The following is a 24,265-nucleotide window of genomic DNA, read 5'->3' as shown; positions in this document are numbered from 1 at the left end:
TTTTATTTGTGGGTGGGTTTCTTATAGATTTGTTTGATATAAAAGTTGATAGATTTAATACTTAATGCTTTGGTTTGAAAAGTGTACTTGCGTAGACCTAGATCCAATCTGCCTCTGCCACCGCTGGAGTCAATAGCGCGTCCTTCCAAAATACACCAGACAATATGGGCATACAGTCAAACACAAGTGGTAGCGAATCAAGTTGACTTGAGTAACAAGACATCACGACATGGAAGAAACCGCCGTCCAATGACAACCAAGAGTTTTAGATGGAAAAACCGTGTAAGAGACTAGCAACAAATCAGCCAAAAAAAAAAAAGAAAAGACAACCTGGGTCTGTTTAGACAATAGAGCACCCATTGACCCACAGCATGACCACTTGGTGGGGTAGCAATTCCCCAAGTTCGATGCAAATCTTCTCTACAATGATTATTTGGGTTCACAAGCCAAACGACCAGGGCCAGGGAGGGGGGGGTTTCCCGTTGGAGACTCGGAAAGCTGAAATGTCGCCTATGTCATGCTGACGAATGAGGTCGGCTAAGTAAGGAGATTACGAATTTTCTTTCTTTTTGCTCCTTTGTTGCATTATTTTCGAAAGAAAGCGCAAGTTTCTCTACTGAGCCATGACGATGCAGCCTTCTGTCAGTTTCAGCATCGACTTTCCCCTACACCGGGAGCAAAATCAGTTGCAATAGTGGCCGGAAGTTCTCCTCATTCATCTCTTGCTAATGTTTGCACGCTGCAACCACAAAGGTGCACCGCTATTGTTCATGCGCCAATGAGACGATGGAGTAGTAATGGCAATAACACCAATAAGATCAACTCGCTTGGAGAAGCACGGCGTGACGAATTCTCGGACCGCGTCTCGGAAAAGAAAAAAAAAAAACTACATTGATTCCTCTCTCTCATGGAAATGAACAGACCAACCCTCGATAAAACTTGCTTAGGCATAGTGAAATTATTCACAAGATGGTGCTAACCTTATCGCGGTTGTGAAGGAGGTATATCTATAGAGTTTGCCAGAACATCTTCTTCAGCAAGACGCCCATTGCTGAAGTCGGCCTTATTTCAAAAAACCCACCTTCAAAACAGCGTTTGCATCCGCCTTCTCTTTGTTCTATCGCTTCAAATGTTTTATGCAGTGGCAACTCCGTGAAACAAAATTCTGCATCAGCCATTACAACTACCACGCACATTTGCTTCTTTTTTTTTTTTTTTTGCCAAAGGGCAAGGCTTCCCGAATCACTCGCCATAATGGCGAGTAAGGCGTGGGGTGTAGAGCATTTGAATTGTTTTCTTCTATTTTCGTTTTTGTTGCTATCTTTGTCACCGATCCACCGAGCCAAACAAAAAGGACTTGAGTGTTCAGAGATGGAAGCTGCCACGAGGTGGCTTACCGGCCAAGAGCTACCCTGTGCAACCGTGACCCCGTCCTTCTTGTCTGTTAAGTGCGCTTAATTTTGAATCTTGCAGGGTTACGTTTACAACCGTTGGTGTGCGCGCTTAGACAATAGGTATAACTACAGACTGGTCCCCACAATTTAACCAAGAGGAAGAAGGAGGAGGAGGAGGGAGAAAGGGAGGTGGTGATGGAAGCGAAAGGCAAAAACGACGAGAACAACACTATTAACAACACCGATAACAACGACACTAACAGGACTCAAACTGTTGATGGTCGGCATGATAAACCTTCCCATCACGGAAGGCTGGACATATCTAGAGGAGATCCTTCGTGAAGATTGGACATTTGCAATCAAGCAAGGCAGGGCGTCGCTCGCTGAATTCGACAAACGCTACGTGCCCAACTCTTGCATCTTGAACAAGACCCTTGTCAAGTTGATCTTACGGCTTTTGAGTCTTTTCAGCGTGACTTCCAGCTTGTATTTTGAGGAAATGGAGCGGGTGGTACCCGAGGAGTACGATGTCATCAGCGCCGAGATTGCCAACGTGTTGAGCCTGAAATACCACCTGCGGTTGAGCAAGCTCAAAAGTTTTGCCTTGGTGGACCGCCGGTTTGCCGACGGGGAGGATATTGACTATTTCCGACCGGGGATCATCATCAAGTGCCTCGAGATTGACACCGTGCGCCTGAAATTCGCCAGTTTCTACGAGTTTCAAAAAAGGATGGCTCATGATACACCGGTTAGAGAGAGAGGCTGCCACTTGAATCGGCTCATTGCCGACAAACTCAAAGAACGATGTTTCTTTGACCTGCACACTTTTGGCAAACGAGTGCTCGAAGCACACCGGTACATCATTGAAGTTTACGAAATTGTCGCGCACATAATCGAGAATTACCCTCGCATCGAAATCACCACCAACGACTCTGTGCGAAATCAAGAACTCGTGGACTCTTTGGGCACGTCACTAGACTTGCTCGAGGAGCGGTTCCAGGTGACCCTTTGGCTTGATTGGACGAAAATCCAACAGGGCTACGACTGGCGCGACTGCAATTTTTACCCTGCAAACACCACCAAATTGTTCAAGGACCGCCTCCAGGTGAATGTGCAAATGTGGGAGCACAGACACGATACAGTGTTACCGCTGGTGCTCGCGGAGAAAAAACTAAAGCGATAGCATTGAGTGTGACGGTAATAATCAAAGAATACAAAAAAGTGGGAAAAAAAAAACAGAGTGCAAGTTGAGCTCTGCTTTACAGTGGCCAGCCCATTTTTGAAGCGCAGTTTGTTAGGTATGGCATGTTCCTCCATGTCCTGTGTCAGAAAAAATTGGGGGTCCTAGTCGACACATGCACGCGATTATCACGTGCACGCTGCTATGTGAGATTGGCGAAATTAAGACGCGACACTTAAACGAGCTATTTGACACTTTTGCCTCACTCTCTCCACTGCGGGCCGTGCCTTACCTTACCTTACCTTACACGCGAGAACCCGCGTCGTATAGAAAAAGAGAGTCTGCGTGCGTGTCACGTGCGTTCTGTTGGACGTCACTGGTTGATATAATTTTGCTCCACGGCAATTGGCACCGTCTCGCTGCTGCTGCTGCTGCTGCCACCACATGCACCACGCCCAATTCCCCCACGATAACCGTCCGCCGTAATCGACAGGTGCTGGTGAAGAGACCCACTGTGCCCACCACGCGTGTTGCATCTGCAATCTTTTTTTGCATTTAACCGTGCAGTTCCTTTTTTATTGTTTAAACGACGACGTTGTATGGAGACACACGTGATTTTTTTTACAGTCGGGCGAGACAGGTTGTTGCTGTAGTGGTTGTGGTGGCTGTTGTAGCGGTGGTTGTTGGTGTTCATGTTGATGTTGGCCTTTCATTTGTCGATATTATTATCTTGCCGTGCTCTTCTTTTCTTCTAATACCACCCTTGCATTGTGCCAGGTCAAACTGCAAAAAATTTTCACCTATCTATTGTCTGTCCTTTCACAAATATTTTTTGGGCCTGGTGCTGCCCCAATTGATCCATCGTCCATCTGGTCGTTTGGCTGCTTGGTTCGAGTGGCTGTCTTTCTTTTTTTTTTCCCTCTCTGTTGTTTTTTTCTTTTTTTTTCTCGCCAGCCTTTTCTGAAACCTCGAGAAAGCTACAGGTTTAACAGGCTGATAAATACTAACCAAACAGACCAGTCTTTTTCTCATCACACTTCATTTGCTAGTAAACTACAGATAAACAACACCAGAACCTATACAAGAGGGTATATCCTACTAGAGTTGTCAATTCTACCCTTGTTCACTTATTTATTCCACTTGCCACTGCAAAAGAGAAAAATAAAACAGAGCTCAATTTGTAACAGCTTGAGGCGATTTCTTTTTTTTGGAAATATATTTTCACCAAGGAGACGCTTTCTTCATCCCCGCCACATTCTTTCCTTCTTTTTTTTGTTTAACAAGTAGTCCAGTTTTGTATTCTACATGATGACGAAATCACCTCAAAACATTGGTATCAAGGGAATCGAAGTCTACATTCCCGGCCAGGCTGTCAACCAGGCAGAGTTGGAGAAGTTTGACGGTATTCCGCAAGGGAAGTACACCATTGGCTTGGGCCAGACGAACATGGCCTTTGTCAACGACAGAGAGGACATCTACTCCATTTCTTTGACGGTAGTATCGAAGTTGATCAAGCACTACAATATTGACACGGAGAAAATCGGCAGGTTGGAAGTAGGCACCGAGACTTTACTTGACAAGTCCAAGTCGGTTAAGTCGGTCTTGATGCAGTTGTTTGGCGACAACAACGACATCGAGGGGATCGACACTGTGAATGCTTGCTACGGTGGTACCTCCTCGGTCATTAACGCCATCAACTGGATTGAAAGCTCGAGTTGGGACGGCAGAGACGCTATTGTTGTTGCTGGTGACATTGCCATTTACGATAAAGGTGCCGCTCGACCAACCGGTGGGGTGGGCGCCATCGCCATGTTGATTGGTCCCGATGCGCCCATTGTGTTTGACTCCATCAGAGGCTCGTTCATGGAACACGCATACGACTTTTACAAGCCCGATTTCACCAGCGAGTACCCCGTGGTCGATGGCCATTTCTCGTTGAGCTGTTACGTCAAGGCAGTCGACCACTGCTACCAGAACTACTCCAAGAAATACACGGGAGACAAGAACAAAACCGTTGGCTTGTATGACCACTTTGACTACAATGCATTCCACGTCCCCACTTGCAAATTGGTCGCTAAAAGTTACGCTCGATTGTTGTACAATGACTACAAGAGCAACCCCGAGGCATTTGAAAAACTCATTGACTCGGAAACAAGAAAAGCCATTGATGAACTTTCGTACGACGCCTCCTTAACCGACAAGCTCTTGGAGAAAACCTTTGTCACCTTGGCCAAGGCCGAGACCAAGAAGAGAGTCGATCCCGCCTTGAGAGTGCCCACAAACACAGGTAACATGTACACGGCCTCGGCGTGGGTCTCGTTGGCCTCCTTGCTCTACTACGTGGGCTCCAAGGATTTGCAGAAAAAGAGACTTGGTGTATTTTCATACGGGTCCGGTTTGGCTTCAACGTTGTTGTCTGTCACGGTGGTTTCAGACATAAGCGACATCACCAAAGTGTTGGACTTTGACTTTAAATTGGGCAACGGGAGAAAAATCGAATCGCCAGAGCAATACGTGGCCGCCATAGAATTGAGAGAAAAAGCCCATTTGCAGAAAGATTTCAAACCATCGGGCTCGATTGAAAACTTGGCCAGCGGCACTTACTATTTGGAAGAAATCGACGACAAGTTTAGAAGAAAATATTCAATCAAGGAGTAAATAAAGATCAGGGAAAAAAGTCTTTGACAGCTTTTTTTTTTCATGTTTTTTTTTTTTTTTTGCTACATACTTGAAACATGCAACAATTGTGTTTTTGTTTTACACCTACACTTAGATAGATAGATCCGACCCATCGATGGTGATGGTGATTGAAGATGATGATAGATGGGATAGGGGAAAGATATATACAACAGCAACAACGAAAAGAAAAGAAAAGTAAAAAAAAAAAACACTGAAAGATTAAAAGATTGAAAAATTAAAAATTAAAAACAACTTGAATTATCTCACACTGTACGCTTTACTTGCCTCTTATGCAATGTTTTGAAATCTCAATAGTTCGTGGGTCAAATACGTGCGATGGGCCTTGAGGAACTCATCCGAGCTCTGGCGTTTTTTGCTCTTGGACTTGGGTCGCGCGGGGCGAAAGTCATTGACCCAAGTCCGGCGACGACGCAAGCAGCCTTTGCGATCATACATTGCTGCTTGCCTTTTCCTTCTCGACATTGAGTCTCTTCTTTTCCGTCTGCGTCGACTCGTTGTCGACTTTCTCGGTCTGAGCGTAGCGCTGCTTCGTTCCTTCTTGGGGAAAAAAGCACCAGCACTAGCAGCAGCACCACCACTACCGTTATTTTCAGCCTTCTTCTGTTTCTTCAGTTTCTTGCCCTTCTTTTCCAGTTTGTCGGAGCTGAATTTGGCTGCAATCTTGCGCGTCCATGCAGCTATACCGTGCTTGATTTTGCGACAAATAAGGAGAAATTTTACCGTTCGTCGCGTACCATTGTCAATCAGTTCCCATCCACTTAGCTGGAGCCACCCCAACGAGAGCTTAGCGGGCTGGAACCTGAAATCACGGATGCTCAATGAGAAAGACCGCGGTTTGAGTGACGCTAGCTCTTCGCGGATCCTGGCCAACTCAAAAGTCTGATGAATGCAGCCATCACCGTCACCAAAACCACCGCCTCTGCCACAATTTTTCTCCGGCTTTTCGTCGTCGTCGTCGTCGTCGTCATAATCGTCTTCTGCTTCCTCATCCCCTTGCTTTCTAAGTACTCTCTCGTCGTCTTCGTAAAAACTATCATCCTCGCTATTGATTGGCTGGTTGAGAAGGGTCAATTGCCTGCTGGCCTTCACCAACGCCAACTGCAGGATCCTCTCCCTTATATCCTTTATGCTCAAGATCATATTCATTTCGGGCATGGGGCTAAACGGGACGCACTCGGAATTGCTCTTGATGAGCGCCGAGCCTGGGTCCACGTCGCGTTCAGGAAGTCGTAGCTCCTCCACAAAAGTGCCACGAATCTCTTTTGGTTCTTCGTCAACCTTCATAGGCTCCATCAACTGCGGGCTAGGACATGAATCTAAAAAGGCCAGAAGAGACTTGGACTCGTCAATCACCACTACGGGCTGCGTTGCCGAGAGCTTCCATTGACAATCAGTCTGGCCCGTGACCATCTTTCTCTTTTCCCACCGTTTCTCAGACCATTGAATGCGACCTTTGCCCAAGTGGAAAAAACTCCAAAATGACGACTTTTGCTGATTCCCTCGACTCGATGAAGAGAGTGAGGATGTTGACGATGATCTTGATCTTGACCGTGACCGTGACTTGGGATGAGCTTTGCCTTTTCGCCACCGTCGTAGTCTCCCTGAGCCCTTGCGCCCCTCGCGCTTCTTCTCAACCTTCTCATCAAGTTGTTTATGAAACGAACCGGTTTTTTCATGGTATCTTCTCATTTGCTCATCGAAAATGAGGCTTCGCAAATTATTCAATTCCCTTACATCTGGCTCTTGGAAATGCCCGTAACTTACTTGTCGAAACCATTTATCCTCAGTTAATCGTAGTTGAAAGTAGATCTCGTGGTCAGACATCAATAGGCGTTCATCATTCATGAGACGGATGATCGGGTTCCTCAATTACTTCTTTTCTTTTTTTTTTATTTTCTTCTAAGTTCTGCTTCTTCTTCTTGTTCTTCGTTTTCCTCTTCGCCAAGAGTGTTCTTGAGAGATGAATCTTATTTGCCGTCACCATCTCGCCAAAGATTCAGCTTGTCATAGTTTGATTTTTTTTTTTTTTTATTTTTCGTTTTTGGGTGCAAAAGCTGGAATTTTAGTGGGGTCGTAACACAAACGCACCGAAGCGTGTGGCAAATTGGTGATTATTTGGGGAAGGCCCAAGAGTTTTATGATACGCTCTCATCTCTTGCGGAAAAACCATAATTCTCAAGCGAGTCAAGCTTGCTGAAAACTCGTCTCCGTGTTAGATCCGCGGAGATGGGAACTGGGCCACTTTTACGTTTTCTCTTGTCGGTTGAAGCAAAAAAAGCGGTTTAACTTTGGTACCATCGGCTCGTAATTGTCTTCTCTTTGTTTCTAGTATCTTGTTTTTTTTTTTTTTGGTAAGACAGCTGTCCAACTAACCCCACACGATTCATGTAAAGTCGATTAAGCTCAGTCTTTGTCAATTGTTGGGATGGTAAACTGTGCAACTTTATGGATCCAATTTCAATTTGCATTTCCCAACCCCCAATTCATTCAAAAGGTGAAGTTAGTTTGCTGTGAGTCACGTGAAAGTCACGCCTGTTGCGGAACAATTTTTTTTTTTTCTTCCCTCCCCGCGCTTGCCCCCCACAGCTTTATTTTCAGGGATGTGTATCCACTACCCCTGCCTCTGCCGAGCCAATTCACCAATTCATCATAGAAAAGAGCAGAAAACAACGACATTCAAGCTCGTTCTTAACACACTCACCAATCGGTTAATTACCATCCGGTCCTTGATCCCCGATCGCTTTTCAGCAACTCTGAGTTTGCATAAGGTAAAAAAAAAAGGTTTTAAAACTGTGGGTTGGGTAGAAATTATTTAGGGTTGCTACTTTGCTAAATCATGTAATGATGCTGCTGCTGCTGCTTTCCTACTCCCCTTCCTTTCCCACACACACCCCACTCCCCCCTAAATAGGCGATGTTCACGGTAACAAATCACATGGATTATAAATAGTTTCGAATTGCTTCGGTGTTTGCTCCAATCGCGAGGCCCGAACAATTGGAATCCACAAATTATTTGAATAAAGGTAGAGTTTAACCAACCTTTCACCACTATCTTCCACAGCAACAGTCATCCGCATCATGAGATTGGCTTGGTTAGCACTCGTATTCATCCAATTGGTGCAGGCCAACAACTACGGGTTTGATCAATGGAGCAACAACGATTTGAAGCAATTCTTGAACGATTGCAAAGTCAAGCAAGACTCGTCTTGGGACAACTCGAAATTGATTGAAGTCACCAACAACGAGGCGAAAAAATTGGAAAATGGATACAAGAAGTTAAAGACGGAGTTGGACAAGCAATTGCAACCAAAGAGAACCAACTTGGAAGACTACTTGAGTTTCAGCTACTTGTTTGGCACCGACAAGAAGCCCACTTCGATCAAGGACTGGTTTTTCGAGAGCTGGGACTTGGACTCGTTGAAAAAGTTTTTGAAGCACAATGGCATCAAGTTTAGCGACAAGGACAAGAAGAGCGACTTGTTGAAAACAGTCAAGAATAGCTTTGACAAGTTGGCCAAGAAGAACAAGGGCTCGAGCTACTACCCTGGCAGCTGGTTATACGACTCCTGGTCAGACGACGACTTGTCCAAGTGGTTGTCGAAATATGACATCCCTTACAACAAGAAATCCACTAGAGATCAACTCATTGACAAGGTGAAGGAGTTTAATTACAAGGCAACCAATGAAATCTCCGACACCAAGGATGCATTGTTGGACTCGTTGGATCTTTTTGACAAGTCCATCTTTGACAAGGTTGGACAGGTCAAGGATTCGTTTTTCGAAACTTGGTCTTACTCCCAATTACGCGAATGGTTGTACTTGCACGGTTTCATCAACGAAAGCCCCGAGACGTATGTTGCCGATTTGGATAAGGAAAAATTGATTGATCTCGCCAAGGAGAACAAAAAGTATGTGTTGGAGGATATCCAGACCTGGTTAAAGCATTCGGAGAAGAAGGTGCAGCCATGGTTGAACAAGGGTGGCGACGACACTGTTACTGGCGAAACAAGCAAGCGTACCAAGAATTTGATCAATGACACCTTTTTTGTTGGCATTGACAACTGGTCAAAAGACAAGTTGCGTGAATTCTTAAATGTGCGCAAGGTGCCCTACTCGATTTTCACCACCAGACAGCAATTGGTGGATTTGGTCAAGGAGCACAGAGCCGACCCTATCCATGTTGAGGCCGATGCATACGTTGTTGACCAAGACTTTTCGACAAACTCCATCAAGCACTGGTTGAAGGAGCAAGGCAAGAGCATTGATGGAACAAGAAAAGATTTTATCACGGCGTTTTTGGACCAGTTCAACAAAGTCGGCTCGGGAAGCGACAATCTTGAGTCGCAGATTAGATTCTACACTCCCGAGTTGGAAGACTACAAACACTACTTGAGCAGAAACGTTCCTGAATACAAGAGTTACTCTGACAGCCAGATCAAGCAGGCGTTCAAGTTGGTTGACGAGTACTTTAAAAAGGCAACTGAAACAGCAAGGGAGCAGTTGACAAAGGACAAGTACTCGGTCGAGGAAGCGTTGCAGGACATCCAAAGGGCCAGTTACCAGTATGCCTCCCAGTTTTACGATGAAATTGCCGATGGCCAAAGCAACATCTCGCACTTGATTATTGACGCCCGATTGGCCAGCGAGAGCTTTGTCAAGTCGCTTGTTGCCAAATTGGTCAAGGATTGGAAAGTGATTCAAGACACTGTTTTCAAAACCAAGAAGGAGGCCGACAGTTGGATTGGAGATAAGCAAAAGGACGCCCAAGGTTGGATAAAGGATTCGCAGCAGCAAGCTCAAAAGGGTGGACAAACGGTGTTGAAGAATGTGGGAAGTGCCCAGGGTGACTTGTTTGCAAAGTACAAGGAGCTTTCAGACAAGTCCAGCTCAGTATTTAGCGAGTACACCAGCAGAGCCAGTGACGCCTTGGATGACGTTTCCACCAATGCCGGTAAGAAATACGAAGAAGCAGCCAAGGATGCCGAATACAAATACGAGCAGTTTGTCAAGTTGTTCAATTCCAAATCGGACGGGGTTTCCGACGCTGCAGGTAAGCAATACGAAAAGGCAGCCGCAGAGGCCCAGAAGAAGTACGACGAGTATTCAAGACTTTTCAACAGCAAATTGGATGAGTTGACTACAGAGGCTGGTAAAAAGTACGAGTTGGCTGCTGCTGATGCAAGCAAAAAGTTTGAGGAGTTTAAGAAGTCGGCCAAGGGCACCGCTGATGGGGTTTCGAGTGATTTTGCCAAGGGGTATGAATTGGCTGCTGCAGAAGCCAACAAGAGGTATGAGGAGTACACCAAGTTGGCCAGCAAAAAGTACAACGAGGCCACCAAAGACGCTGAAAAACAGTGGGCCGAGTTTTCCAAAGCTACTCGCAACAAAGTTGATCTTGCCTCTGAAGATGCCGCCAAGAAGTATGAAGCAGCTGCCAAGATTGCTAATCAAAAGTACGACGAGTACACCAAGTTGGCTGCTGAGAAATTCAACGAATGGACAACTGATGCCAGTTTGAAAGCTGACCAATTGTACAAGGAAGCTGGTAAGCATTATGAAGTTGCCGCTAAGGACGCATCTAAAAAGTATGACGAGTACACGTCAGCTGCCGCTGCATTTGCAGCTAGTGTTGGAGAACAAGCCACTGACAAGTTTAACGATTTCTCAAAGGAGGCCTCGGTGAAAGCGAACGAATTGTCTGAAGAAGCCAAAAAGCAATACGAGATTGCTTCCGCTGAGGCTCAAAAGAAGTATGACGAATACTCCAAGATTGCCGGCAAGAAATACGAAGAGCACAAGGCCATGGCGGGCGAAAAATTGAACGAACTTGCTGAAGAAGCAGCAAAGCAATATGAAGTTGCTAAAAAGAATGCAGGCGTCAAGTTTGAAGAGTACAAGAAAGTAGCTGGTGAAAAAGCTGTTGAGTTCCACCAGGTTGCCAGCGAAAAAGCCGGCGAGTTTGTCACTACTGCCAAGGAAGAAGGAAGCAAGATATACAATGAAGCCGTGGACCAATCTCACAAATCCTACATCAAGTACTCTCCCAAAGTGAAGGATTGGCTCTACAACATTTACCGTGAATCCCTTTACCACTTGGGTTTATTCAACAACAAGATCTACGAAGCAACCGAGGGGGTTGGCGAGAAGGTTGCTGAGAAATGGGATAGCATAATCAAGACCTATTCCAATGCCGATCTCAAGGCATATTTGAGGTCGTTTGGATACAGTTACCAATGGTTGAGCGGATTAAACAGGAAAGAGTTGTTGAAATTGGCCGAAGTGCAAGAAAAGTTGTTTTCTGGATATAAGAGCACCAAGTGGGATAAATCGATTGGCGAGATCTTCAAAGACGCAGGCGAGGAGATTGAGAAGGAGTTGGGTATCAAACGCGAACCACACGGCTTGGTTGAGCACGCAAAGTACTATTTGGGGTTCAACTATTAAGACTGGGGGCTGGGTGAAGATTCGCGGATAAATATCTCATGATCTTGAATTTTTCTTAAAAAAAAATGAAGACATGGGCAGTTGACGTTGAAAGGAAATGTTTACACAACTCTGCCAAACCTGTAGATGTAACTAACCAACCTGCTTGCCTTTTTCTATCAGCCAGCAGAAGCAGAATGGAGGTTTCTTCTCTCGTCTTCGTCCTTGTTGTCTATATGGAAAAGGGTATAATCATTACATTAACCGCTTATGTAACTTTTTTCCCTCCCTCAGTGCACATACAGAAAAAAATAAAAATGTAAACAAACCAAGATCAAACGCTCACGGGAGAAATATTGAAGGAGAACAAAATACACCACACACACGCTGTCTCTTTTCCTGGCAAATCTGTTGTCAAAACTGTACCGACTGCAATCGATTGAGAGCATCCACATTTCACGTTAGTCAAAGTCACAGTCTAGTCGTATGATGAGAGAAGTTATCAGTATTAATGGTATGTTTAACTTGAATCTGTGTGATTCACGCGTACACCCAAGGGAGAGGGAGAGAGCAGGGGCAACCGTTTCAAGAGGAAACGGTGACCCACGCCATGCCATCTACGCGTATTTCGTCGTCTATACTGGCTGCCACGGGGCAGAATTAACCCTAGATTACTTTGCTATGCACCATCACCGTGATCGTTTTCGAAAATGCAAAAAAACCCTGGGGTTTACTTTCCCAGTACTCTTCCCAAAAAAAAAAAAACAGAAAAAAAAAGTTTGGGGTCGATTACTAACAGCATATCATAGTTGGGCAAGCTGGTTGTCAAATCGGGAATGCATGTTGGGAGTTGTACTCTCAAGAGCACGGCATAAGACCCGACGGGTATTTACAAGAAGGGCTCACTAGACCCAAGGGAGGAGAAGAAGGGTTCAGCACCTTTTTCAGCGAGACCGGTTCGGGCAAATACGTTCCTCGTGCTTTGTATGTTGACTTGGAACCCAATGTCATTGACGAAGTTAGAACTGGTGTCTACAAGGACTTGTTCCACCCTGAGCAGTTGATTGCTGGTAAAGAAGACGCAGCAAACAACTATGCTAGAGGCCACTATACTGTTGGTAGAGAAATCTTGGATGATGTTTTAGACAGAATTAGAAGAATGAGTGACCAGTGCGATGGTTTGCAAGGTTTTTTGTTTACCCACTCCTTGGGCGGTGGTACTGGCTCCGGGTTGGGCTCGTCGTTGCTCGAGCACTTGTCGATGGACTATGGTAAGAAGTCCAAGTTGGAATTTGCTGTTTACCCTGCTCCACAAGTGTCCACCTCGGTTGTTGAGCCTTACAACACCGTCTTGACCACCCATACCACCTTGGAACACGCCGATTGTACATTCATGGTGGACAACGAGGCCATTTACGACATGTGCAGAAGAAACTTGGACATTGCCAGACCAAACTTTAGTTCCTTGAACAACTTGATTGCCCAGGTTGTCTCATCTGTAACGGCATCTTTGAGATTCGATGGTTCATTGAATGTTGATTTGAACGAGTTCCAGACTAACTTGGTGCCATACCCAAGAATCCACTTCCCATTGGTTAGTTATGCACCAGTTTTCTCCAAAACGAGAGCTAACCACGAGGCCAATTCGGTTTTGGAAATCACCCAATCGTGTTTTGAACCAGGTAATCAAATGGTTAAATGCGACCCAAGACAGGGTAAATATATGGCCACGTGTTTGTTGTACCGTGGTGACGTTGTCACAAGAGACGTTCAAAACGCAGTTGCTCTTGTAAAGTCAAAGAAGACGGTGCAATTGGTTGATTGGTGTCCTACTGGTTTCAAGATTGGTATTTGCTACCAGCCACCAACGGCCATTGAAGGAAGCGAGTTGGCAAGCGCATCAAGAGCCGTTTGCATGCTCTCGAACACAACGGCCATTGCCGAAGCATGGAGAAGAATCGATAGAAAATTCGACTTGATGTATTCAAAGAGAGCGTTTGTTCACTGGTACGTGGGAGAAGGTATGGAGGAAGGCGAGTTTACTGAAGCTAGAGAAGATTTGGCTGCTTTGGAAAGAGATTATGTTGAAGTTGGAACCGACTCGTTCCCAGAAGAGGAAGAAGAGTACTAGTTGCATTCGTCATTAGCTTACAGCTTGCTATTAAATAGCCCATCTCTTTATATACCACCCCCACCCCGCCTCCCCATTTTTTGTTTGTTCTTTGCTTCTTTAGGTTGAAAATTTATTGTCTTGTGTTGTCTTTGTTTTGATTTGAACTGAGTTGTCTTTGGAGGTTGTCCCCGGTTGGCCATTTATCAGCCACGTCTGTTTGATTCGTGAAGTTTCCGATTTGGAACGAGGTATTTTTTCCTTTCAAGAAGCACCACGTGATTTCCTTTTTTTTTCGTTTTCTGGCCGATCCTCCTCCCTCTTCACCATCGGTCAAATCAACAAAGTTTACTTATATTCGACTACAGACAGCCACTTCTGACGCCCACTTCAGAGCAGCCGGAAAGAAGTTATGGAGGACAAGAGGAAGTTACTAGACCAGCCCTTGCATGGGATCTATATCCCCATAGCCCTAATCCTATTTGGGACATGGATATTCAGTTGGTCGTACATGCCCTATTCCATCGCGTTCATCGCCATAGTTTTTTCATTTAGGTACTACGAGGCCATGAAACGTCGGTCGTCTATAGATAAGAACATATGGAGAGACTTTGAACTCATGGACAAGACATTGATTGCGCCAATGACGTCCATATACCGTTTCAAACTCAATCGAGAAGACGAAATCTTGGATATCCCCACGGGACACCACTTGGCTTGCTGCTTTATCGTCGACGGCAAAGATGAAATCCGGTTCTATTCGCCCATCTCCAACCAATTTGATGCTGGGTTTTTCGACATTTTGGTGAAGCATTACGAAAGAGGCAAAGTTACTCGTAGGCTTGCCCAAGTTCAAGTTGGCCAGACTGTCAAGTTCCGCGGAACAGTGGGTACGCTCAACTACAGCCCCGGCATGGCCAAGGAGATTGGATTGATTGCCGGCGGCACGGGCATAACTCCAATTTTGCAAGTGATTACTCGCGTCATCACCGATCTTGAAGACGACACCAAGTTGAAGTTGATTTACGGGAATGAAACCGAGCGTGATATCTTGCTCAAGAACGAGATTGACGAAATCGCCGCCAAGTATCCAAACTTTGATGTTCATTATACCGTGACTCACCCTGAACCGAGTTGGACTGGGAGTAAAGGGTACGTCACTAGGGAGATGATTGAGCAGTATGCGCCGCAGATTAGTGACGATAACATGTTGTTCATTTGTGGTCCTCCTGAGATGAAACGGTCCTTGTTTGCCATAACTCAGGAAATGGGGTGGAAGAAGGAAAACATTTTCTGTTTCTAGACGAATCTTTCTTTTTTTTTTTCTTGTTTTTTTGGAACGTCCTTATAGATTTTTAAAAAAGTACATGTTGTTGTTGTCTGTGGCTTGAGTGAGACCAGGGAGACAGAAACAACTGTCTACCTCGCTCTTGATTCAAGATGTAGTTGCTTTGACGTTGACAGTGGCGACCAAGAAGTGTCAATTTTCACTGACATTTCAAGCTGCACACGGGACTCATGGCATCGTTATGTGTATTATCTACAGCACCGTCTAAGGTAATCACTCGAGAATGAGCGAAATTCACCAAGCAAACGTCCCATTTCTCAGTCGACGGACTAGTCTCCAACTGTACCAAATTGATGCAAACTTTATCCAAAGAGTTTCCGTTCAAAAAAAAAAAAAAAAAAAACAAGAAAAGATAACAAACTTTCGCCCCGTATCTTGCCAATGCAAAGAATTGCAAAACCTTTAAATGCGATTCACGAAATTGTCCCTTTGGGGATCATTTCATGACGATGTGACTTTCGTGTTGACTTCACATGGATATTTCTATGACGTACTACAATCACATAAAACAGACGCCAGAGTTGGCTGCAAAAAAAAAAAAAAAAGTAAAATGCGGCATTAGCAGCAACCTTGCTCTTCGCAGCTAATACAAAGCATTTATAGAGAAACCCCCCATGTTCTGACGTTTCTCCTCGGCCTCAATTATCGATATATTTAAATCAACTTCTCCTCCGCAATGACTTGATTTTTTTTTTTTCTTGTCTTGACTTTCAATCAACGCAACTACACGGAAACAATGTCCAAAGCAGTCAAGATTAGCGGCAAATTGGGCCTCGGCACCATGTCCCTCACATACAAGCCCAACCCACCACAAACAAAACAATCGATCGAAGTCCTCAACTACGCAGTCAACGACCCAGATGTCAACGTGAGGTTCATCAACGGCGCCGATTTTTACGGCCCCAAGGATGATAGAAGTGCCAATTTGAGATTGCTCAAGGATTTCGTCGATAGAAACAAACCCGACTTGAATCAGCAACTCGTGCTTTCACTCAAGGGTGGCTTGGATTTCAAGAGTTATGCTCCTCTCGGATCCAAGGAAGGCATCGCCAAGTCCATCGAGCGAATTGCTTCCGTCTTCCCGCAAAAAGAAGGAAGACCCAAGATTCTTTTCGAGTTGACGAGAGTAGATCGCAAAGTGCCCTACGAGGAGTCCATTGCCTATATCCAGGATCACGTCGACGAGGGCACAATTGATGGAATTTCACTTTCGGAAGTTGGCATAAACTCCATCCAGAAGGCGACGCAAGTTGCCCCTGTGTCATGCGTCGAGCTTGAGTTGTCATTGATAGCTCAGGACGTTATACACAACGGTATCCTCGCTGAGCTTTCGCAGAAGCAGATCCCATTGATTGCATACTCGCCCATGGGTCGAGGACTATTGAGCGATTTTGCAGTTGAGAAGCCCGATCGGTTTTTAGATAGTATCAAAAACAACAAGAGCGACGTTAGAAACAACTTGGACAAGTTCAAACCGGACAATTTCAAACATAACCTCGTGGCGTTGAGGCAGCTTTACAATTATGCGCACGAAGTCAAGGGAACGAGTTTGCAAGGCCTTGCACTCTCGTGGCTTCTCAAGCTCTCCCAGCATGAGAGTTTCAAGGGCATTGGAGACGTTACCAAGATTGTTCCCATTCCCTCTGCTTCAACTAAGCAGAAACTAGAGTCAAACTTCAGCAGCATTGTGGAGTTGACTGATGAAGACTTGGATATCGTTGACCAGATCTTGAGCGAGCACCCAATTAAAGGGTTGCGGTATAACAAGATGTTGGAGAAAACCCTATTCGCATAGACAAACAAAGTAGACAGCGTGTGTATAGAGATATATCAGGATACATTGGTTATCTTGAAGAAAGCGTGTTGCTTGAAATCATTTCCTACACTCTCTAATGGCTTTGTCCTTGGAATGGATTGAAGCCTTCGGAGTTTATTCCCGAAACAGTAAAATTAGCGAGATTTCTCTCCTCTCGCGCGGACGCTGGCAAAAGTTCCCGCTCTTCGTGTGGATGTGGAGCTTTTCCCGCACCCTTGCTGGTGGATCGCATAGACGATACTAGTAAAGTCACTATGCCCGTTAAAGCTATAGCGTAGCTTTTTCTTTTTGGCAGCAAGGTTCGGCGTGCTGTGCTGTGCTGTGTTGTGCTTTGCTGGGGCTATAATTTTCGGGAATTCCTCAATAGATGTACAATATGTTCGGGTTCGGCGATATCGATGGAGTGCGGGTTCACCCGCTGACCAACTACCGCGTCCACTGCGCGAGCGTCTATTTTGCCAGTTCAAGTCAACCATCACGATTGCTATACTCGGGCAATGAACATCTTATCGGGTGTAGTGAGAGGGAGCATTATGAGAAAAACAGGCTAGCATATGCAGCGAAAAATCAGCACAGCTGATAGCCACTTTTTTTCGTCTACCAAACATAAATAATCCGAGACCTATCGACCAACATTTCTCAGCTTTCAAACTAGAAAGAATTTGTCAAATACTCGGTTCAAGAACAAAAAAATAAAATAAGAGAGCAAATGTCGAAGCCAGTTGAAATTCCAGGTAAATTTGGGTTCGGTACCATGTCCATGACATGGAAACCAACCCCGCCATCGTTTGACCAATCGATTCAAACACTCGATTTCGTGACATCGCACCCGGAATTTGCTACAAAGTTGTTGAACGGTGGAGAGTTTTATGGACCTGACGACTTGAACTTGAAGCTACTTCAACAGTTTCTTGCTCAAAGCAGCCCCAATCTCAACAAGGAGTTGGTCATTTCAATTAAAGGTGCATTTGATCTCAACAAGATGCAACCGGATGGATCCAAGGAGTACATCGCGAAATCGGTCAAAAACGTTGCCTCGTATTTCCCCAAGGCTGAAGGCCGACCAACTTTGATTTACGAAGCCGCTAGGGTCGACCCCAAAGTGCCTTACGAGGACACAATCTCGTACATCAAGGAGTTTGTCGACGACGGCACCATCGACGGCATTTCATTATCCGAAGTGGGCGTAAACTCCATCCAAAAGGCATTGAAAGTGGCCCCGATCTCATGCGTTGAACTTGAACTTTCCCTTTTCTCACAAGAAGTCATCGATACTGGGATCCTTGCTGAACTTTCGAAGCACCAAATCCCATTAATTGCTTATTCTCCCTTATGCAGAGGTATACTCACTGATTCCGCAGTCGAGAATGCCGAGTCCTTTCTTGATGGCGTGAATGATTTTAGGTCACATTTGGACAAGTTCCAACCCGACATTTTCAAGCACAATTTCCCTGCCTTGAAGGCCCTATACGATTTTGCTCACGATGTGAAAAAGACCACTTTGGAAAGCTTGGCGCTTTTCTGGATCTTGAAGATTTCAGGCCAAAAGAACTTTAGAGGAATCGAACAAGTCACGAGGGTTTTGCCTATCCCTTCTGGCTCAACTAAGCAGCGGGTTCAAGCTAACTTCGGCAGTATTGTGGAATTGACCGATGACGATTTGGTTGCCATTGACAAGATCTTCAAGGAGCACCCAATCAAGGGATTGAGATATAACGCGCAAGTTGAAGGAACATTGTTTGGTTAGACTTTATTCTTGATAGAATTGTACAGAATAATAGAAGAAATTTAGCAGTTACAATCATCTGTTTTGTTTAATTTTTTTTCCTCAACAGCGACTTCTCCTATCGCTTATCGCGTCTGCTCTCAAAAAAGTCGAAATTTAGTATGGGAAAGGTATTATCCGGACCATCGAATTAAAACCCAGCCAAAATCTCCTGAGTAAAAAATTCATGTTATTCTTTCAAATGGGAGAAAGAGAAACAAGTCAATCAAGCTTCTGGGGCCAACCATTTAACAGCAAGGGCTTAAAATACCACTCCTGGAACTTCATTTGGGCACATCAACGACCCACACCTCGAAAAACTGTAACTGCAACCCGTATTTTATTTTTATTTGCAACCGTCAGATCCCACCCCTCCCCCCACTACACGTGACAATTTCAGTGTCGCAAGATCTTGCTGACAGATCTGTAGCAGATACGACATTGATGCAAGAGCCGCACTGGCATGAAAATTGCCCGATTTGGCATACCGTCTTGAGACGTCGCTGGATGTAACCTTTCCCCCCCCCCCGCAAACGGCACCAATTTCGAAAGTTCAACAATACTCACACACACGTAACCAATCTTGTTGCAAGCCGGGCTTCCTTTTTCCAAAAAAAAAAAAGAGAAAAGAAAACGCAGATAAAAGAGGTGACGGTTCCGGTACATCATTTGGATGAGATCAATTGAGTTGATTCTAGCGTTGGTTTTGGCGCAATTGTCGCTTGTATTGGCTATACCAACAAGAGACATTTTTTTCAACTATCAAAGCAACGCGGCTTGTATCTTGGTCAACGATACTTCATATACCAACTTCAAATTCAATTTTGCAAACACGGCCTTGGATAAGCAGATTCCTTTGATCATCTTTAATTATGCCGACTTGCAATATTTCAAAAATTTGCCAAATTTAAATGCATTTTTGAACCACACTTATCTTGATGAGAAACCATTCTTGAAACTAGGCAGCGAGAAAAAAAATGGCGATGGAAAAGACGATGAGATGGCGTTTGATCTCAAAGTGTTTAGGAGTTTTGAATTTCCTGAACATGTTGAAAAGAGGTTGATTAAAGAAGACGGCGAGTTCACTTATCATGTTCCTGAGCCCGGTGTGTTTTGCGTTTACTTGCCGCTTTATTCATACGATGGCAACTTGATTCATCCAACCAACTACCATGCCAATATGGAGATCCAAGAGTTTCAGCCAATCTCGGTGTACAACGATATTTCCGCTCACATCACCATTGCCATATTGTTTGGCTTGGCGTTGTTGCCGTTCAAGTACATTTACAAATTGAAAACGCTTCGGGATTTCGACAAAATCACCCCCGTGGTGCGAGAAGCGGCTCAGATAATCTTGGTGTACGCCGTTTTGAATGGTGTCCATGTTGTGTTAGAATTGACCTACTTGTTCATCCCAAACAACTTTATTCATTCCTTCACCGAGGAGTATTTCAGTTATTTCAAAGTGCTTCTCTTGGAAATCTGGCAAAAATACGTCACCACCATGATCTACTTGGGCTTGGGGTTCGGTAACCTCCCTGAAACACAGCAGGGTCCAAGAAACCTAATACAGGCAATCTTTGTATTCAATTTCATAACTGCAATCTTGTTTCGTTCTTTGACCAAGCGCACAGAGTCCGCCGTTGATATTCTCATCAATGAAGAACCGTTCCAGATTATCCACAAGTCAATCTTGGTAAGCCGGTTCTATAGCAACGTCGTTACCAAGCAGTACTCTGAGATAATGAAAACCATCATCATTTACTCCACCAGGGCCCAGTTCATTACTGGTTTGCTTTTGCTCGTGGCTACTTTTTATTCCGGGCTCAAGTTGATTTTGCATTTTAAAAGCGACAAGACTTTGCTTAGACCTATCTTATCGTCATTCTTGCTTCAATTGGTTGCATGGAGTACATTTGGTAGACACATTATCTACCAATTGTACATCCGGTTGGTGTTTGCCGGTGTTTTCGATGTAGGCGAGTTATTGAGCTCAATCAGCACCTTGATGGAATACTACGAAGTCAGAATGGCCGGCTCTTCTTTGGTTGAGTTGTTGCTATTGGCTTTCATTTGGTACACCAAAAAGGCATTCGACGCAAGTACTTTGGAAGTTGAAGATGAAAAAACACTGGAGGAGTCGATAGATAAAAAGGCGGAGAAAAAGGCGGAGAAAAAGTCGTCGAAAAAGACCAAAACACAGAGCAAAAAGGAAGATTAGTTCACGGGTGGACCAAGAATCGCAGTTGTACTATAAACCGACTCTCAAATCGTTTCAAGAATCGAGGCGGAAATTCAACAAGTAAAGTAATAAGTTTGTCAATTATCAATCTATATAATCTATCCTTATGTACATGCAATTAAAACCAAAAAAAAAAACCTCAATTAAAACCAAAATTATCCCAAAAATAAAATAGTTAGCTCCCGCATAGCTGTCATCAACACTTAATGGTAAGCATATTTACTTCTCGCTCTCAATTTAGGACCGTTCAAATAGAAAAACACGGGGATAGCAATCATGGCACAGGAAAGGAATGCCAATAAACTGCTACCCCACCCCACGGGGAATTTATCGCTTCCCAAATTCTTAAACAAGGCGCGTCCGAAAAGTGGGAAACAGCCAGCACTGACACTTCTAAAGAATGCGTTGGACGAAAAAGTCGAGGCGAGGTATTCAACTTTGAAACTCGAGGCCATGTAATTGAACAATGTTTGGAAAATGATAAAGGCACCAGCGGCAAACAAGGCAATTCCAATCAAAGGTGGGAACCAGTGGATGTCGGGCGACGAGGTCCAGCCAAAGATGAAAAGACCCACGGGCATAAGCACGGAACCAACCACGGCAGCGGGGAGGAAAGCCTCCGGTGGTGCAAATGAGCCGCCTAAAAGCTTCTTGGTGAAGATCTGGTAGACGTATGGGATATACACTGCTCCGGCAATGATTATACCAATGACAATGGAAACATAGGCTGCACCCATTTCAACCAAAGTGAAGTGCTTGGTTTCTTGAAACACAATAGGCACACCTTCAAAGAACAAGTACATGATACTGTAAACCAAGGCAATGTAGATGTCAATTAACAACACCACCGGTTCAGTAAAGGTGATTTCAAATGGTCTCCAAAGCAACTTCAGAACAATCTCACTAGCAGACTTGTGTTGTTCCAACTCGGTGGCGCTTCTAATCCTGTCGTTTCCAGTCAATCTTCTCAATCTTTCAGCCTTCTTTCTGAGCAAATATGGGGCATAAGTTTCGGGCAAGGTCCAGCCAAAGAACAAAAAGCACGACGAGATCAAGGCCATGAACCAAAAAGTCCACCTCCAGCTCTCGTATCCGTTATGGCCACCGCGCACCACCAAGGCCGATCCAATCAAGGGACCAATGGCAGGACCGCAGACGGCACCGAGGGACCAAGCAGCTAATCCAACAACAAAGTAAGGTAAGGTGATGAAGTCACCGTAAGAGGCACCACCGGTGGACAAAGCGGGACTAGCGAAAAAGCCCGCAATCAAACGCAAAACCGACATACTGGCGATGTTTTTCGATAAAGCGGTGGGAATCTGCATCATGCAAAAGATGAACAAGGTGATAATGTACAACGGCGTGCGTCCGATTCTCGAGTCTTCTGAAAGTGGACTGAAAAAGAGGGGCCCGATACCGTAGCCAATGACAAACATGGTCAAGGGTAAAGTGGCCAACGTTTGGCTGATGTTGAACTGGGCCATGATATCTTGGACACCTGGTGTGTAGATGGCGGAACCCATGTAGACCGACACCGTCAAGAAGGAAATTTGGAAAGCCATGAGGGATTTAAGCCCCGTTGACCAATTGTATGGGTTTTCGGGGTCATCGTCACCGTCCCACGTGACGATTATGTATTCGGAGTCCTTCTTGTCGAGTGCTTCTTGAGAATTGGCAGCTGTGGAAGCGCTGTCCTTGTCTTGATTTTTGAGTTCCACGTCAGCGTCAGCGTCAACGTCTGCTTCATCGGCGGAATCTGGTCTGCTTGGAGATTGGTATTCACCCTTTGCTGCGGCGGATCCGACTAAATATTTCTCCGGTATGACGTAGCCTGGTAATTCATCGTTATGAAGAAAGATTTTGCGTCCCGACAAGCGGTAGAGGATTTGTCCCACGAATGAATCCTTGAGGAATGATTTCATGATGTTGAACTACTAACTCAGGTGGATCTTGTTGACAGGGAAAGGTAAAAAAATAATTATATATAACTTGAAGGAAAGATAAGAAGAAAGCAAAAAAAATTGAAAAAACATAAAAATTTCATTCGACTGAAAAGAGTGGAAGATTCGAGGTGTATTTGTATATTTCATTCGTTTCAACGGCTTCGGGACTCTTGCAGTCGCTTTCCTATTTTTGAAAGAAGTTATCGGCCGCTGACTCATGCAAACCAACCCAAAAGAAAAACAAAACACCCGAGCGCCGTTTTCGATGGAACTAGAATCTCACTCGAATCAGCGAGCAGCTTCTTCTTCCCTCGTTCAACCGCAGAAGCGAAGCAAAGGGTGAGGAAAACAAAGAACAAGGGTGCGGATTTTAGAGAAAGAAAACTGCAAAATCAACAGAATTTAACCCGCTTGACGGGCGCATGTAGATGTAGGATGTAGTGGCTTTCCAACCCCCCCCCCAACCCACCCCTCAAGAAAGCAACACCAAAAAAAAAAAGAAAAAAAAAACTTTTTCGCAATCTTCGTAAGCAGCACCAACTGCCACTACCAGTGCCCACCGCTGGCGATTAGCAACGGCTGCATCGCTTGTCATTTGACTCAGGCCGAGGTTTTTGACAGGGATGAGGAGGAGGGTTGTTTTTTTAATGCAGGAAGCGCTTCTCGGGCTCGGGTCTATGCGGCGTTAACAGAATACGGAGCAGAGGAGTTTAGCGGTGTATGAACAACCGCAATAACCTTGTTCGTTAGATAGTTACACTAACTGTATTTGTCAAAGCGCATCGCTTTTACGAAAATGTTGTCACGTGACTGTCATTTTTATTCTCAGAACCGAACCTAATCGCCGTCTCTTGAGACTGAATGACCGCCATAGTTCTGGAAGAGAAAAATAGAGATATTCACGGTCGTTTGACGTAGTATGGCGAGCTGTCGTCGATGTAGGTTCCATCTTCCTGGTCTTGGAGGTTACTGGTAAAAAGAGAACCGCCATTCTTGTACTCGTTGATCAGAGCCAGTTCCCTTGAAAAACCACGTGGATGCAAAGTGTGTACCTGTCATATAACCCGAAGATGCGCTTGGTTCAGCCACTTCTCACCCAGTGGCAAAAAAATACCGCCCCGTCAACACCTTCCGTTCTTCAAATTTTGTCAAAGTTACGAACCCTGTGTCAAAATCGAGACTGGACAATATTTTGGCTGGCTTGCAATTTCCGCTTCGCTTTTTTACCCAAAAGAGAAAAGTTCGGCCGAAATTAAGATCAAACAAAGCTAAAAACCTTGGCCGCTTGCCGTGGGGGCAGGATTATAAATACGAGAGAGCCACACCCTGCACAAGTTTGACCAGA

At 44.9% G+C, this 24,265-nt stretch overlaps 10 protein-coding genes across 10 annotated transcripts; 8 read left to right on the top strand and 2 right to left on the bottom strand. All coding sequences in view use genetic code 12, as the record gives it.

Moving 5' to 3' along the window:
* Positions 1-1,671: 1,671 nt before the first annotated feature.
* LODBEIA_P18950 (uncharacterized protein) lies at positions 1,672-2,577 on the top strand (the record flags this gene model as incomplete). The annotated part of the gene is made up of 1 exon (XM_066971833.1): positions 1,672-2,577. One exon carries the CDS (start codon positions 1,672-1,674, stop codon positions 2,575-2,577), a length of 906 nt encoding a protein of 301 aa, XP_066828833.1.
* A 1,302-nt stretch (positions 2,578-3,879) lies between these two features.
* Positions 3,880-5,232, top strand: LODBEIA_P18940 (uncharacterized protein; the record flags this gene model as incomplete). Its single annotated transcript, XM_066971832.1, has 1 exon — positions 3,880-5,232. The coding sequence occupies one exon, from the start codon at positions 3,880-3,882 to the stop codon at positions 5,230-5,232; it is 1,353 nt and encodes a 450-aa protein (XP_066828832.1).
* Positions 5,233-5,541: 309 nt separating this feature from the next.
* LODBEIA_P18930 (uncharacterized protein) lies at positions 5,542-6,684 on the bottom strand (the record flags this gene model as incomplete). The annotated part of the gene is made up of 1 exon (XM_066971831.1): positions 5,542-6,684. The coding sequence occupies one exon, from the start codon at positions 6,682-6,684 to the stop codon at positions 5,542-5,544; it is 1,143 nt and encodes a 380-aa protein (XP_066828831.1).
* Positions 6,685-8,351: 1,667 nt separating this feature from the next.
* On the top strand, positions 8,352-11,717 carry LODBEIA_P18920 (uncharacterized protein; the record flags this gene model as incomplete). The annotated part of the gene is made up of 1 exon (XM_066971830.1): positions 8,352-11,717. The coding sequence occupies one exon, from the start codon at positions 8,352-8,354 to the stop codon at positions 11,715-11,717; it is 3,366 nt and encodes a 1,121-aa protein (XP_066828830.1).
* A 465-nt stretch (positions 11,718-12,182) lies between these two features.
* Positions 12,183-13,827, top strand: LODBEIA_P18910 (uncharacterized protein; the record flags this gene model as incomplete). Its single annotated transcript, XM_066971829.1, has 2 exons — positions 12,183-12,210; positions 12,506-13,827. 2 exons carry the CDS (start codon positions 12,183-12,185, stop codon positions 13,825-13,827), a joined length of 1,350 nt encoding a protein of 449 aa, XP_066828829.1.
* Positions 13,828-14,218: 391 nt separating this feature from the next.
* LODBEIA_P18900 (uncharacterized protein) lies at positions 14,219-15,109 on the top strand (the record flags this gene model as incomplete). The annotated part of the gene is made up of 1 exon (XM_066971828.1): positions 14,219-15,109. One exon carries the CDS (start codon positions 14,219-14,221, stop codon positions 15,107-15,109), a length of 891 nt encoding a protein of 296 aa, XP_066828828.1.
* Positions 15,110-15,890: 781 nt separating this feature from the next.
* Positions 15,891-16,949, top strand: LODBEIA_P18890 (uncharacterized protein; the record flags this gene model as incomplete). The annotated part of the gene is made up of 1 exon (XM_066971826.1): positions 15,891-16,949. The coding sequence occupies one exon, from the start codon at positions 15,891-15,893 to the stop codon at positions 16,947-16,949; it is 1,059 nt and encodes a 352-aa protein (XP_066828827.1).
* A 730-nt stretch (positions 16,950-17,679) lies between these two features.
* LODBEIA_P18880 (uncharacterized protein) lies at positions 17,680-18,717 on the top strand (the record flags this gene model as incomplete). Its single annotated transcript, XM_066971825.1, has 1 exon — positions 17,680-18,717. One exon carries the CDS (start codon positions 17,680-17,682, stop codon positions 18,715-18,717), a length of 1,038 nt encoding a protein of 345 aa, XP_066828826.1.
* Positions 18,718-19,408: 691 nt separating this feature from the next.
* LODBEIA_P18870 (uncharacterized protein) lies at positions 19,409-20,956 on the top strand (the record flags this gene model as incomplete). The annotated part of the gene is made up of 1 exon (XM_066971824.1): positions 19,409-20,956. The coding sequence occupies one exon, from the start codon at positions 19,409-19,411 to the stop codon at positions 20,954-20,956; it is 1,548 nt and encodes a 515-aa protein (XP_066828825.1).
* Positions 20,957-21,180: 224 nt separating this feature from the next.
* Positions 21,181-22,899, bottom strand: LODBEIA_P18860 (uncharacterized protein; the record flags this gene model as incomplete). Its single annotated transcript, XM_066971823.1, has 1 exon — positions 21,181-22,899. One exon carries the CDS (start codon positions 22,897-22,899, stop codon positions 21,181-21,183), a length of 1,719 nt encoding a protein of 572 aa, XP_066828824.1.
* Between the last annotated feature and the right edge of the window lie 1,366 nt (positions 22,900-24,265).

Source organism: Lodderomyces beijingensis (assembly GCF_963989305.1).
Source record: "Lodderomyces beijingensis strain CBS 14171 genome assembly, chromosome: 2".
NCBI classification, from domain to species: Eukaryota; Fungi; Ascomycota; class Pichiomycetes; order Serinales; family Debaryomycetaceae; genus Lodderomyces; species Lodderomyces beijingensis.
The sequence above is the reverse complement of the archived record's forward strand: the minus strand, read 5'-3'. Positions and strand labels throughout refer to the sequence as shown.